The 15537-nt window shown below is 30.6% G+C and overlaps 4 protein-coding genes across 7 annotated transcripts; 2 read left to right on the forward strand and 2 right to left on the reverse strand.

The window, feature by feature from the left end:
* Positions 1-157: 157 nt before the first annotated feature.
* On the reverse strand, positions 158-1868 carry LOC131844967 (iron-sulfur cluster assembly scaffold protein IscU). Its single transcript, XM_059193964.1, has 3 exons — positions 1647-1868; positions 954-1257; positions 158-503 (listed from the first exon to the last, which is right to left on the reverse strand). The coding sequence occupies exons 1-3, from the start codon at positions 1734-1736 to the stop codon at positions 427-429; spliced, it is 471 nt and encodes a 156-aa protein (XP_059049947.1). The 5' UTR covers positions 1737-1868; the 3' UTR covers positions 158-426.
* An 898-nt stretch (positions 1869-2766) lies between these two features.
* On the reverse strand, positions 2767-5596 carry LOC131845030 (uncharacterized). Of its 2 annotated transcripts, none has more exons than XM_059194050.1 (4): positions 5468-5596; positions 3921-4126; positions 3597-3760; positions 2767-3108 (listed from the first exon to the last, which is right to left on the reverse strand). In XM_059194050.1, exons 1-4 carry the CDS (start codon positions 5557-5559, stop codon positions 2965-2967), a joined length of 606 nt encoding a protein of 201 aa, XP_059050033.1. In that variant the 5' UTR covers positions 5560-5596; the 3' UTR covers positions 2767-2964. The 2 variants fall into 2 exon arrangements, with proteins under 2 accessions (XP_059050033.1, XP_059050034.1); XM_059194051.1 differs by lacking the exon at positions 5468-5596 and adding an exon at positions 5224-5343.
* Positions 5597-5780: 184 nt separating this feature from the next.
* Positions 5781-9138, forward strand: LOC131845032 (uncharacterized). Its single transcript, XM_059194052.1, has 4 exons — positions 5781-5934; positions 6528-6736; positions 7170-7333; positions 8211-9138. The coding sequence occupies exons 2-4, from the start codon at positions 6532-6534 to the stop codon at positions 8352-8354; spliced, it is 513 nt and encodes a 170-aa protein (XP_059050035.1). The 5' UTR covers positions 5781-5934; positions 6528-6531; the 3' UTR covers positions 8355-9138.
* A 1762-nt stretch (positions 9139-10900) lies between these two features.
* Positions 10901-14892, forward strand: LOC131845029 (delta(14)-sterol reductase TM7SF2). Of its 3 annotated transcripts, none has more exons than XM_059194049.1 (4): positions 10901-11102; positions 11189-12515; positions 12903-13177; positions 13902-14084. In XM_059194049.1, exons 2-4 carry the CDS (start codon positions 11190-11192, stop codon positions 13987-13989), a joined length of 1689 nt encoding a protein of 562 aa, XP_059050032.1. In that variant the 5' UTR covers positions 10901-11102; position 11189; the 3' UTR covers positions 13990-14084. The 3 variants fall into 3 exon arrangements, with proteins under 3 accessions (XP_059050032.1, XP_059050031.1, XP_059050030.1); XM_059194048.1 differs by having other exon boundaries at positions 10902-11102; positions 11168-12515; positions 12903-13323; positions 13902-14892; XM_059194047.1 differs by having other exon boundaries at positions 10902-11102; positions 12903-13323; positions 13902-14892.
* Positions 14893-15537: the final 645 nt, after the last annotated feature.

The following is a 15537-nucleotide window of genomic DNA, read 5'->3' on the forward strand; positions in this document are numbered from 1 at the left end:
TGAATAAATAATTGAACCTCAGCTATTCAATGGGTATACAAATACATATATTACAATTGATGCATTGCCAATATTCCTCCATTCATTTAAAGCAGTCAAGTTGAAGGAAATTCAAGGTCAACACATAAAATAAGATGAATAAAAGATGGATCTAAGCTCAATTAAAATTTATTTTAAACAATAACATCTACAATATAGGTACTACAATGAAATTTGTTTCTCAATTAATTTGTCAACAGCAATTACTACTTTCAAATCAAACATTTTGTAAATTATATATTACACTCCAATAGTTAATGCAACAAAATCTTAGTGCCACCTACTGATACATAGCTAAGTCATATATATAAATAAATATAGAGTTTTATCTTCCTCATCAATCTAAAAATCACAGATCTGTTCCTTTGTTCCATTCCAATATTCTATTTATTCATTTTTACCAGGATTCTGGTTCTTGATTCTGTAGTCTGATAATGCTGCTTTAATAGCATCTTCAGCAAGCACTGAAATCAAATAAGACTTGATTAGTTTAAGACTGTAAATATTTCTTTCTGATTTTAAACTTTTATATGTACAGTACACTGAATAAATGAAAAAATGTCTAAATTGCAGATATTAAATTCTATATATATAATACATAGAATTTAATATACATTTTGATGAAAGTATAAAATTTTAATGAACAGTTTGTTTTTGTATTAACAAATATGTGTAGAAATTACAATGTAGTCTATTTGTCAAATTGTTGACATTACAAAAAACTAATGCAGAAAAATTGTTATGAAAATTTTATGCCAATAAACAGAAACTGTTCTACACTTAGGTTATCTTATTTTCTATTGGCAGGGTAGTACTCTCACTCAGTCACTATCAGGAGTATGTTATATGATTTTGTATTTTTTTTATAATCACAATTTCTTGCTATCATCTCTAAAATTTGACAAAGTACTTACTAGAACAATGAAGTTTAACAGGTGGCAAAGACAATTCCTTCGCTATATCTGTGTTTTTCAACTTCAAAGCTTCATCAACTGTCTTGCCCTTTACCCATTCCGTGGCGAGAGAACTGGAAGCTATGGCCGAACCACATCCAAATGTCTTGAATTTAGCATCAATAATTTTGCCATTGTCATCAACTTTAATCTGGAGCTTCATTACATCACCACAAGCTGGAGCACCAACCAAACCAGTGCCAACATTTCTGTCTTTCTTGTCAAGTGAGCCAACATTCCGAGGATTTTCATAGTGATCAATAACCTATACAAACAAGTGTGTAATGTACAGCATGATAATAGTAAGCAGATTGATATATGGTTTTATTTATTTTCATATTATAGTTTGTATTTAACATTGGACTAGAGTTTGTAATTTGTTACCTGTTATGACTTTCTGGGGATGAAACGTCATAACACTTATTATTTATATGTCGTACTTAATGCGTTTATAAATAATAGAGTTCATAAATTATGAACCCTAAAAATATTTACGATAACTTAAGTATTGGAGTAAATAAAAAATCTAAATAAAGTATTCAATCAACATTAGAAGACATCCTCTATTTAATTAATTATGTATATACATAGGTTTTAAAATAGAATATGAATGGATTGATGCGACATACATCGAAAGCAGAAAAATTAACTTACATTTGCATGGTACGATGCTTTTGGAATAACACTGCTATTCAAATTTTTTAAACTAACACACCTGCGTAAATTGGGGACCAAAAATGCCATTATAATAATTAAAAAGCGGACAAATGAGAATAAGTAGTAATTACAAAAGAATATCGACGAAAGTGATTGGAAACTACTGTAAAGTGTGAAAACACGCAGATGTCACTACTATTCTAGATTCTACCTTTTTTAATTTATTATGACTTTGGCTGTTCAGTTCAGTCATTTCAAAAGGGTTTCCAACTTTCAAGCGTTTTGGCTCCTAAAAAAGAGGCCTGTTTTATAATTTAACAGCAAAAATGTCTATTTTTTATTCACATATGACTGTTGTTTGAATGACATTTTTAATAAAAATTAGAACGTTGTTAAAACTTTAAAGCGTAATCTATATCATTTTTGGTTAATGACTTGCAACTATCGCAAATGGTATGGTACTGAGTACACTTGTTACTAGAGGTACAGGGTTGTTTAGTTATTAAATATAAAAAGAAAATGTTTATCGTCATAATAAACTTTAAATTTATTAACTATATAAGACAAAATATTTAGGGCTTAAAGCCCTAAATGTTTTCAATCAAATACGTACAGAGTGCTTTTTAAAAACGAGAACTACTGCAGCCTATAAAAATGGCGGTCAATTAAACTAAAAGTAACTTAACAAAACTGTAGTAACGAATACCATTTTATTTATAACTAGTATAGGTATTCCAATTGCCGTTACTTTTGCTATCATACATGGGCCTACTCATATCTGAGTAAGATCATCGATATACCTAGTTGTTTGCAAAAATAAAAGTAATTATCAATTCGATTTATTAATTATATTTGTAAATAAATAAATATTTAACATTAATTAAATATCACACATTATAGCAGAGTTACATCAGTTACATCATACACTTAGTAATATATATGCGTGTAATATACACATATTATTTATTCGAGTAACAAATAACTGGGACAAAATCTTTGCCATCAAGATGTCGAAGCGTGGGTGTGATTGCCCACTACCTACACCTCCGCAAAATATTTGTGTATATTATATGTGGTGGTTATAGTTATTTTATACTATACATCTTACACATATATATATATATATGTATAAATTGTTCGTATTTTGCGAGATGAACTCTAAAACTATTTAAATCATTTTTGCTTATTGGTCGAACTTAAAATGGTTAACGCTACATATCTATTCTATTAATAAAACATCACCTAATTTGAAAAATTAAACTATAATGTTGAAGTAAGCATAATAGTAAATACGCAGTTTTTTGTTAAAAAGGTTTCACCAATATTTTTCCAGAGACTTCACCAAATCCTTAGGATCTACATTAGGTCCATGACGTTCAACTGGAACGCCTTGTTGGTCAATGATGAACTTCGTAAAATTCCACTTGATGGAATCGCCCAGTGTACCGCCTTGCTTATGCTACAAATAATTAATATTTTTTTAGGATTGGATTGGCAAATTGAAGACTCCAGAAGGAAGTGATACTATCAACAAAAAAGGGTGGTACATTCTACAGCTTCTAAATCCTAGTCCTATAAAAACATGTCCGGCAGTGGAAGGACAAATGGTAATTAAGGAAATTATAAAATTATAAGTTACTAGCTATGCTAGCTAGCTATATGTAATGATGTAGTCAATTTTGTTAGCAATGCTCTTAGAGGTATGTAATATTATCTTATTTAAGCTAGAGGTACACTATATTTATTATTGGAAATTGGCTAACGAAAATAATTACCCTATCATAAAAAAATATTATAAATAATGATCACACCAAAACTAGAATCGCTATAAAACATTATTTTTTTTATAATTAAATCCTAACAGGTATATATACTAAAATTATGGTATAGTATATTATATTATCTGTGTTAAATGTGAATAGTTTCTTAATTAAGACCTAAAAATACCTTTAAGAATTTCCACAATGGAGAAGCATTATCTCCGTTAACATCAATTTTCTCATACAAGTCGAACTTTACTTTACGATCAGCAGCAAAACACATGATTTCTTCAGAGCTTCCTGGTTCTTCACTGGCGAACTGGTTACATGGAAATGCCAGAATTCGCAATCCTAGAAAGATTTGTTTCCATTTCCATTAAGTATATCGTCGTAGGTATGATAATTTTAAAGTTTTAAATCTATTACTAATACAAACAAGAGTTTATTATCATCATATATGAATTTTATTATAATAAATCTCACTGATCGTTATACAAAAATGAACACCAACCTTTGCTCTCTGCATATTGCTCATATAATTCATTAAGTTGCTTGTAGTTGTTTGCGGTAAGCCCACACTTTGAAGCAACATTCACAATAATACAGACATGACCTTTATATGTGTCTAGTTTAACGTCTGTACCTTTTATATTTTTTACGGTGAATTCATGAATAGACTTAGCCAGTTTGAAATCAGGATCAGATGCGGTCATTTTTCTAGAAGAAAATGCAATATTGATAGAATTATATGGAAAGAAGAAATTGACCGTTAATCTCTAAAATAAATCATTGATATGTGTATAATATTCTACATCTTTCCACGCCTATTTTGTATATAATGTATTTTTAGGTATTTTGCTATGGAATTCTAAATTATCGATACAAATAAGATACTAGCAATGGCGAGCAAGCAATTATAATTCTGCAAAAGCTATTATAGGGAACGGCATTAAATTTAATATTATCTTATTTGTATAAAATTTGGTTTAAATTTTTCTGATTTTGTGCAGATAGTACAAATAGAAAACAGTATGAGAAGTGTAACGACATTTAGTGCACGTTGAAGGTACAATAATATTCATTAGTGTGAAATATATAAGCCAACCAAATACTTTGTGTCACAAAAAGTAAATGCAATTGACAATTTGTTTTACAGCCACATAAAGAAACAAGAGAGGAAAGAAATATTGACTACGAAAAGTAAAGCTATTTATTATTCTATAAATGTTTCAATTACTCAAGTGATGTCACTTCCGCAAATATGAATAAATAAAATAAAAAGAAACATCACTTGAGGAATTGAAACATCCGCAAAAGAGACAAGGTTTTGACTATGCTAGGCGAGAAAATATATTGTAACTTAAGTGACAAGCCTGTAGCCATAAATATTATGTATATTTCTGATTTCGTCAAGTTTAGTCCTTTTTCTGATAACACACTGGGTTGCTACCAGTACGAGGTACCCTCCGAGGACAGCATGATGTACAAGATTTTGACATAAGGATATTTATAAATAAATCCATACTGCAATTATCGAAGATAATTTTAAATTAGTGTAAAATTGAAATAAATGAACAAAATGATAATTTCAAGTAATAGCTATTATAATAGTAATATAAACATGTTTATTTAATTTTATAAGTTATATGCACGTTGTTTAATTAATGTATTATTATTTATTATTCTACTCAAGATTTTTACTCTCCCAGACGAAAAAATTATAGTTGGCAACCCTGTTCACGTAGAATGTAATTGTTTGGCTGAAAGGAGACTTCCAGGGCCGTAAAATACTTAATAAAAAATAAAAAAACTACCTAGCTAAAGTCACCGGATATGCAAATGTCTATTAATAAATATGAGAATATTTATTTATACAAACAAGTAGGCTACATATAGTACAGATTTCCCCCATATTTTGCTGTGTATTTTCACTTATTGGTGCCGTTAACTGTTGGTAAAATAAACGACAAATTATTACAAATATATAGCCTAACAATATACTTGTCAAATTAGTTTACTATTACTACATAATATTATTTTAACTGTACTTTTACTCACATGGTAACCAATTGAGACCTTGTTAAATAAAACAGGTTTCCAACTAATGGAACCGCAAGCTTTGTTATAGATTTAAGGCCAATAAATTTCATATTTGATATTAATGATTTTTTTTCTTTTTAATAATTTTACAGCTTTGGATACTAGAGCTTTAATATTCCTGGTGAAGTGAGTATGCAGAACTTGTAAATGGTTAGGGGCAAGAATGAGATTAAAAAAACAAATGCCTGTGCAGTATGTGTATGTATGTGTCCCAGTTCTGGGAAAAAATAAAACTGTAGTCAGGCAACATTAACTATGACTGAAATATAAACTGTATTGATACCACAGATTGTAACTGTTCCGCGGAAGGTTCTCTAGTTTTCTCTGATCTTCGTCTTCAACTTCAAGTAGACATAAAAATTATTTGTTATTTGCTAATACATAATAAATTGTTTCATTTAATTCAGTACATCTTGGCTTAATACGTAAGTTTAATTATACATTAAATATGTTGTTACATATATTAATAGATTACAATCATATATTCTGCAGCAGCTCTCTCGACTTCATTATTCACATATTTTATTTTTATATTAATAATCCATTACCAGTATAGTTTATTAATGGTATATCTCTAAATAAGGAGTGGTTTCATTACGGTTGTTATGGTACTATGAAATAAATTATTACTTAATTTAAATTACCTAAGTTTTATTCTATTTGTAATATAATTTGTTTGTGTGTATCTCTGTACCTAAGTATATATAAATATATATTACACAATATGCACTACATATGCATATATACTATATAGTAGTATTGCATTCACACTTCAAGCTAGTTGCAAGAAATTTCTAAAAATAAGAATTTTTTAACTTTTAATAAATTAAAATTTTACTCTTTATAAAATTTCTTTAAATTTTTGTAATGCTACCACATCTAAAAGACTCATATCTAGTCAATGTAAAAAAATCTAGTTGTGTGTCTGGTCAACCTCCATATTCTGGATATTATAGTTTGAGTTGAGAGTTTATTATGTGATTATAATTTTTAAAAATGTTTTGGTGAATGATTGCAGAAAGATGGCAGAAGCAAGTAATTTCAATTACAACACAGCTACATCTATCCATGAATTCACTGTCAAAAATATAAAAGGTGAAGATGTCACCCTGGATGTGTACAAAGGTCATGTCTGCATCATTGTAAATGTTGCATCGCAGTGTGGTCTCACTGCAAACAACTATAAGCAGCTTAATGAATTATATGAGCAATATGGAGAGAGCAAAGGTTAATGTTTGTTGTTATTATTGTTTACTCCCATTTATTTATTTTCTCCTCTATTCATATAATATTGAATTAGCCACTGTGACAATGAGACATGATATCTTCATGATAATGACATAATTAATGTGTTGTTAACTTTTTATGGTGATAAAGGTATGCACTTGTAGTCATACCTTTATCACCATAAAAAGAACTAAACTAAAATCGGCACCTGTGAGTCCTAACTTATATAGTCACTATTGTTACTATCATTCTAAATTCCTAGATAGACCTAACTTCATCCTCATCCTATCAATGAAAATGAACTTAGGTAAATCAGTGAATTATGGTAAACTCATAGGGAATCACAATCAAAAAGTCACAATAATTGTCTTTGTTATTGTTATTTTTTTAAGATGTACTGTGATTGTATACTAAATTTATTTGTGATTTGTAGGTCTGCGTATTTTGGCATTCCCATGTAACCAGTTTGCTGGTCAAGAGCCTGGGAACCCCGAAGAAATAGTTTGTTTTGCATCAGAACGCAAAGTTAAATTTGATTTGTTTAATAAAATTGATGTCAACGGCGATGGCGCTAGTCCACTGTGGAAATTCTTAAAGGTTAGATAAATATTTACGTCATTTGTTATTTAATGGATGAGTATTTTTGTTTACTGTCTACATATATGTATATATATATATCTAAAGCAGATAATGTAAGTGTTATATTTTAAAATGAAATACTAATACTATTTTTTTCTATTTATACAATCCAGTCTTTATCTGATTATAGATTGTTATCAGGAATTAATGAGTTTTTGATGAAGCATAATTCCGTACTTATCAAATAGATACAAATACTGGCATACATAGCAGGTGTATTGATTTGTTTAACCTTGAGCTGTTAACTCAGTAACCTTTAACACATATAACGTAAGTGTTACAATAAAATCAATACCTCCTTTATATGTATCCGCATCTGGTGTATTCACACAATCAAATTAAATAGATTGCTAATTCATATCAAGGTAGTCTATTTCTTGCTATTACTGTATTGATTTTACTTACATTACCTATACCTACATACATAATTTTAATTATACCTATGGAACTATTGTTCTTGTACCATAATGTATATATATTATAGTACTTAATACCTCCTTATTTATGAATTTATGGTGCTGTTGAAGGCCAACTGCCGCCTGACGGATAGGACTTTAATCTGAGGGCAATGCTAGGGACCGTCGTAATTTCGATCCTCCTTTTAATTGGATTGGGGATCGATCGAAAGGCCATCTGTAGGTATAACATTAAATTGTAAGAGAATTGGCTGGAAATGTTCTTGTATTGTGATTTTTGCACTATTGGTGAGTTTGGTTGTTTGCCACTGCAAATTGTAGTCATATTCCGTATAAGCGCTTTTACGATATTTTGACACCTCAATTACTCTAGTGTGATGAAGATGATATAAGATTTATATTTTTATTTATTTGTACAGAAAAAGCAAGGCGGTACTTTGGGCAACTTCATCAAGTGGAATTTTACCAAATTCATCATTGACAAGAATGGAGTTCCCGTCGAACGCCATGGACCCAATGTTGATCCCAAAGATTTGCTCAAGTCGTTGGAGAAGTACTGGTGAAAAACAGACAAAAATGTATCTAATATTTAAGTTAGCTGTATCATGGTACCATTATAAAATGGATACGCCATTTGTGATTTTTAAGGGTGATTTGTTATAAATCTTTAAAATCTATAGAATAACACACTTATATGACTGGTGTTAGATATACATATTAATAATTATGCTATTGTAGGTGGGTACTCCATATGTCCATAATTATTTGCAATTGTTAATAATATAATTGCTGTGGTAATTTCACCTCGATATTTTATAGCTTATCAACTTGATCCGCGATCTACTGGGTGTCAGGTACATTACACTATCCACCATTCCACACTATAGTAGAAAGAAACGGAGAGCTGTTTTACCTTCTTCTATCGCCATTTTGATATTCTAGCTTTGTCACGATTTGTAGGGTCAGACAATCCAGTTAAATCATAGGACATGAACACATATTGCTTGAGAAATTAAGACACATTAGGGACGTCACAATGTATTTCATATTTCCATGATGGTGGTATTTATGTGTATATGTTTAGATGTCGCACACCACATTCAATATGCTGCCCAGACCTTAATGGAGTGCCATACACAATTATGTATTCATGCAACGCATAATATTATCCAGGCACAATAATTATAAGTTTTTAAATGTTTTATCTTGTGTTCTTGGATTTTAGTTGTTGTCTAGTTATTACATTCACACCTAATCACTATCATATCGTGAATTATATTATAGTCTTATCGATGTAAAATGTTAATGTATATTTGGTTGTCATAATATATATTTTTTTGTTAACAAGTGTTTTCCTTATTTTCTGAAAGAATTCTTCCCTATACTTATAGGTATATACTGATCTATACCAATAGCTTACGAGTGTAGTCAGTGTAATCAGCGTTACCTTCAATATATACAAATTTTTTTTAGGCTAATAGTGTAGTTTACCGTGGTGTATTCGTGAATTCACATTTCACCGATTCTTACGGTCAAAGCATAAATAAATTAAGACTGTAACATATTTTTTTGTATATGATTACTAAAAAAATCCTTGTTTTATTATATATTACCTATTCGTTCTCTATTTTGGACAGACACACAACCTTTTTTTGAAGTTGGGGTATGTTAAGTTTAGTTAATAGGAGCAGAAGTATGTATCTTGTCTATGAGATAAATTATCTCAGAACTTCTCACGTGCATACAAAACAACTGATAAAAAATATCTGTATGAAGAGCATGAGCTGTCAATATAAAATTATATAAATACACATTAATTACTAAATTATAAAAAATACGGATACTCAACGGGAAGACAACAAAATGACAAGACTTTCTTTTTAAATATTTAAACATATAAGAAACTAAACGTATAGTACCTAATGTACTGACGGTGGTGACTGGGAAACAGATACACCTAGACACAAATAAATATTACCTACGAACTAATTAATACATGCGGTCAAAGTGGGAGCGAGCGGTATATCAGCGAAATCTCTTCAATCTTAAAAGATCTTGGCGTATCTACTACTGGAGTAAGTTGTATAATAGAATGTATATTTTAAGCTGAATTAGCAGGCTGCTATCAGACTTGGCTGGATAAGGATAAAAACACAAGCAGTTAACGTACGTTGACAAGGGGGGTCCTTAAATCTACACCTGGATTATAAATCCCAGGAACTGCTAGGAGTTTCCCTCTGTCACCGAGTACCTACATCGAGCTTGGCTGCACAGTGAAGCTAAGTTGCTCACGCTTGTGAAAGGGCGCTGTTTATAGGGACTGGTCTGCTCTAATAACTATGATTGATTTATTTTGTTATTCAAGTGATTGTTTATTTATTAATGTCAAATTTGGTATTTGACAGTGTGTATTCGCAGAAGATCTTGGAAATTACTGAAAAACATTCACAAAATTTAACGACTATTGTATGTTTGTAGCAGCAGAACTAGGAAGAATGGTGGTCGAGAGATGACAACATTTACAGATGTATATGGCAAATGGTAGACATGTATATAGAAGTATATTACAAGCAGGTAGGCGCTTCGATCGTGAATGACAAGGCTATTATTCATTTTAGCATCGTAACTAGGCAACTGTGTTGCCGCACGATGTACGTAAATTCGCCACAGATAGAACAACACCCAAGTTTCATGCTCTTCCTTCTTATGATAACTGCGTTCCGAATGAGTATTACAATAAAAAATATGACTATTCGAAAATGCTCTTACATTAAGATTATTTGAATAAAGAAGATTCTATTCGTATATTTTTTTTTCAATTAATATAATTTACTTTTCATTATTTTGCTTACTATAATAGGTCAGTACTAATAACACATTTCACTGATAATCAATACACTAGACTTATAGACTAGCACGGTCAGAAGCAGTTTTAGACAAGATTACATTTAATTTAAAATCGGTGCAATGGCGCGCTGCCAGTCGTACCAACATCATAATGAGTTATAGTATATCTCAGATTTGTGTATGAACATGAAAGAGACTGCAGATAGCTTCCGTACTAAACATAGGCGCGACTATTTCTAACCAATCACAGAAAGCGTTTTGAAATTTATTCTGGCGTCGTTTGGCGTTTCATTTCTTGGATGCGTGTCTAGTTGTTTGTGGCGTGCTTGTGTGATTAAGTATAAAAGTTGTTTGTTATTGTCTGGACATCTATAAAATATATATTTTAGCGTCAGTGAATAAGCGAAACTAATTCTTAATTATCAATTAAAATTATATCCATGAGTTTTAATAAGAACTACTAGGTAAATATCATAGCGTGTGGTGAAGTGTTAAATATAGATACTGCAAAAAAACGTGTGGCCTTAAGTATTGTATAATTTTATTCCAGCATGTCTACGAGAAGCGGTCGAATAAGGCCTAGTGCGATAGAGACGAGTCCACCGCGGACTCGTAAAGGTGTATCACCGAACAGATCTCCCGCCAGAACGCGGAAAAGTTCGCCAGCCAGAAAAAGTTCGCCAGCGCGGAAAACTTCACCTCCTGCGCGAAGTAACCGAAAGTCGCCTTCTCGCAAATCACCAAGTCGAAAACCATCGTCACAGTTTCCTGCGCGAAAATCACCATCTAGGGCGACTAAAGAAACTGGGGAAAAGGCCTCGTCCAAATCACCCGTTAAGCGTCCAGCGATTAAAACATCCAAAACTAATGTATCTGTGAAATTAGAAGATTTATCTAGTAAATTAGATATTTTCCGTGGTACTCGTTCTAAGCGCTTAGAATATTCTGTCCAAGATCTTCCAAATGTAACAAAGGACAATTTGACTGATATTACTAGAGTGAATGGTTTGGAATCAAATTATGACGATATCTATGGGTTGAGAACTAGAAGATTTATAGATGAAACATTGCCTCGTCGGTCTAGTAGACTTAGAGACTTTATTGATAATATTCCCGATATCAGAAGAAGTCTCAGTAAGTCAGTCAGTAAATCCGTTAGTAAGTCTATCAGCCAGTCAATTGATACATTTTCTGATGAGGAGGAATCTGATAATGATATACAAAGAGAAAAATCTCAATCGGTGACAAGGAAACTTGCAACACCAGTCCGAAGTAGTGTGGGTAAACTGACTATGGTCGGTAGCCGATGGGAGTTTGGAGGACGAATAGGATCTGCATTGTTGATATTGCTAATACCCCTTACAGTGTTTTCGATAATAATTTCTTGTACTAAATTGTGTTCATTGAAGTCCCTCCTTGATGTGCATTTATTGACTTCTCTATCTGTGTGGTTTAGTTTGCCAGCATTTAGCATTGTCCTAATCCAATTTGTTATACAAGCATTTTTTGCTATTGTGCCTATATTTGGTACAAGATCTGACAAGATGGATGGTACTGCTACAAAATATACATTCAATGCATTTTTTGCAAGTTTCATCACTGTCAATACAGTATTTGTATTGGATTCCTTTGGTTTATTCAACAAAGATGCTATATTGAATGATTATCTGCGATTGGCTGTAGCGTCTTATCTCAGTGCTGTTGTATTGAGTATAGTCCTGTATTTTAAACGTCCTACAACTGATTACAATGAATTGAACCCATATGGCACCACTGGATATAAATTATATGATTTCTTCATGGGCAAAGAGATACATCCTTGTATAAAGAGGCTGGATGTTAAAATTTGGATATCAAGGATCTGCAACATAAATGCTGTGAGTATAATACTATATATTATAATAATAATAATATCTTTGCATTAGTGAACTGAATTTCCAAATGAATTGTTATAACTGTTTAATAAATAAAAAACTATAATCTGGTATTTTCGTAACATACTATATGTATGTGTTAACCTTATAGAAATAAAACAGGAATATTAGTAATAGGATAATTAGAACAATAATCCTAGCTAATGCTAAATGTATTTATCTGTGTATAACATTAATTGTATAAGAAATCAACCCATACTATTAATAATCATTAGTTGCCATCTATGCTATTCATTTAATATGCATTAAGTAACTAATGTGAAGTGTCTAAAATATTTTCTAAAAAAATTATTTAATAAAATGTTAAAACTTTTCCAATATTATTTTCAGCTCATATTGGTGGTCATTATATTGAAACATGGTATTCATCTGGAAGTGAAGGAGAATCAACCTATAACAATAGAGAATTATAAAGAAATCATTAATCAAGTGACACTGAATCCATCAATTTTGATGTTCTCATTTATGCAAATTATATACATTCTAAACTTTATAATTAAGGAACATAGAATAACATCAACATTTTTCTGGCAATCTGAAGGAGTTGGTTATCTACAGACAGTGTCAAGTGCCCTCTATCCATTCCTTTTCACAACAGTATCAAAGTTTGTGGTTGATAGTAAATTATCTCTATCCACTAACACCTTAATCTCTGCTTTTGTATTATTTTTGCTGGGATTCTTCATAATGCTTCTTAGTAACAATATTAAATATGAGTTCAGGAAAAATCCACTGCAACCCAGCTTAGCAAGTAAGTTGTTCATTAGTTAACATTTTAATAACTATTTTAAAATATAAAATTTTTATTGTGTCTTTACCTCTGTATAATGTATTTTTTATTTAAGTATATTTTTTATGTAGCTTAGGGGCGCTTTGTTGGTTAAATTTAAAGTAAATTTATTATTAGCTATTATTTTAATTTAAAAATGACCTATGAGAATCACCTATTTATCATGAATATTTGTCATACATGTCTTATTATTTCATCTTACTTATTCCTGTCTCCTATATCAATATTGTAGTTGTTGTATGGCTTGTTCTTCACTTTGAGCAAGTTCATTTATTGTGTGGTACATTTTTTGATATCCACATTAGTTAGCAGAAGTATACTCAAACATAGAGTTTTCTATTGTCATAAGATTTATATAAATAGAAAGCTTGCAGTAGTTCATATGGCCGATATATAGATAGCTGCCTATATTAAAATTTGTTCCATTTTTAAAGTCTGTCATTTTGTTATCATTCCAGATAAACTTATTTGTTACTAGTAAATAAAAATTGTAATAACCTATTTTGCACTAATTTTTTTTATATATATTATTTTTTCAGATCTAGACTCGATGCCTACTTTCCATGGGAAGAAATTATTAGTCGCCGGCTTCTGGGGTTTAGTACGTCATCCCAACTATATGGGTGATATTTTGGTGCAAATCGCGTTTGCGTTACCAGGTATATTGAATCAGCAATATGTAGTTGTAGCCCCACCAGTGTTGTCTATATTGGCACTGTTGCACCGAGCATGGCGGGACCATGCGCGCTGCAAACGTCGCTATGGAGCAGCATGGCAGAGGTACTGTAAGCGAGTACCTTCAGTTCTCATACCAAAGGTACTATAATAAGTGCCAGTGTTAGTAGTGTAAGTTATTGACTTTTATTAATAACTTTGGTATGTTGAACTACGCGTCATTCCGGTGACAGGTTACTTTTATATTTGAATAGGTGACATATAAGATATTATGTACATAAAAATATGTATACATGACGGAATGTTTATTATTGAAAGGAATTATCTTAATTTTATAAAGATCTCGAGTAGTATATATAATTTCTCTAATATTTTTTATTACATAGAGTATTATGTAAATTGTTATTACTGAGATTAGTATGCTGCCATAAATATACCACCGGACAAATTATTACAAATTAGCTCTCTTGACCTTATTTGGCGATATGTTATTTTACGAATATAAGTGGTGTTTTATTTACTATATGTTAGGCCATAGTGTGCTTAGGCGCGATTACTTTACACAAATATATACAATGGAAACTCAGTGAAATCTCGGAATATTTTTTATTTTTAAGGTATGACATAACTGTAGCAAAGGAATCTGCATGAATTATAAAAATAAAATTATGGTCTAAGTTTATAGAAGTTAATTCAAATAATTGATGGGTATTGGTATCTTTTTTTTGCCAACAAGGTAATATGTTTTACTGTAAACAAAATTATTTGGTGTATCCTTACATTAATTATAAATTTATTTGTATTTATCTGATTTCAAATATTATAATTTTTTAATTTACTTAATTGTGTGTGAATATTTTATTGTCATTTGTGTGCCTCGGAATTTGCCCCAAACTTGTAAAGAATTATAGATTATAGTTCGTTATTTAATTAATGCTCATATTATTATTATTATTATTATTAATAGACATATCAGACTATTGTTGTAAAACGTATTGCTCAAGAAAATTGTGCAATTTTCAATATTTACCTGTAGGTCTACTATAAGTGGTTCCGCCTCAGTTTTGGATCGTAATTTACTTAAATTTAGTTAAATGCTTGCCATCTCGCACTTAATATGACTTAAGTATTCTGTAATGTTAATATTAAATGTATAACTCACAAACAATAATACGGCACATCTAGGTTATTTTATGTATTTGAAGACGATTTTAATTTACTTATATTGGTAAAATTAATTTTATTGGTGTCAAAACATTACTTAATAAATATTTTAATGAACGAAAATGTTTTAATTATTATTTTCAAAACATCATTGTCATTTATAATGATGTTTTGAAAATACCTGCACTCCAAGTCTTAAGAAGAATAAAACACAGAACTCATTTAATTTATTTATTTTTCTATAAAATACACATACGATTTGTAAATAAACATTTTTAATATTCAAATATCTAATTACAGATATCGTTCCTAAATCAACGTCCATTAACGACCTTT

This window comes from Achroia grisella, unplaced genomic scaffold, assembly GCF_030625045.1.
Source record: "Achroia grisella isolate CSIRO2021 unplaced genomic scaffold, CSIRO_AGI_Agris_v1 utg445, whole genome shotgun sequence".
In the NCBI taxonomy this organism is placed as follows: Eukaryota; Metazoa; Arthropoda; class Insecta; order Lepidoptera; family Pyralidae; genus Achroia; species Achroia grisella.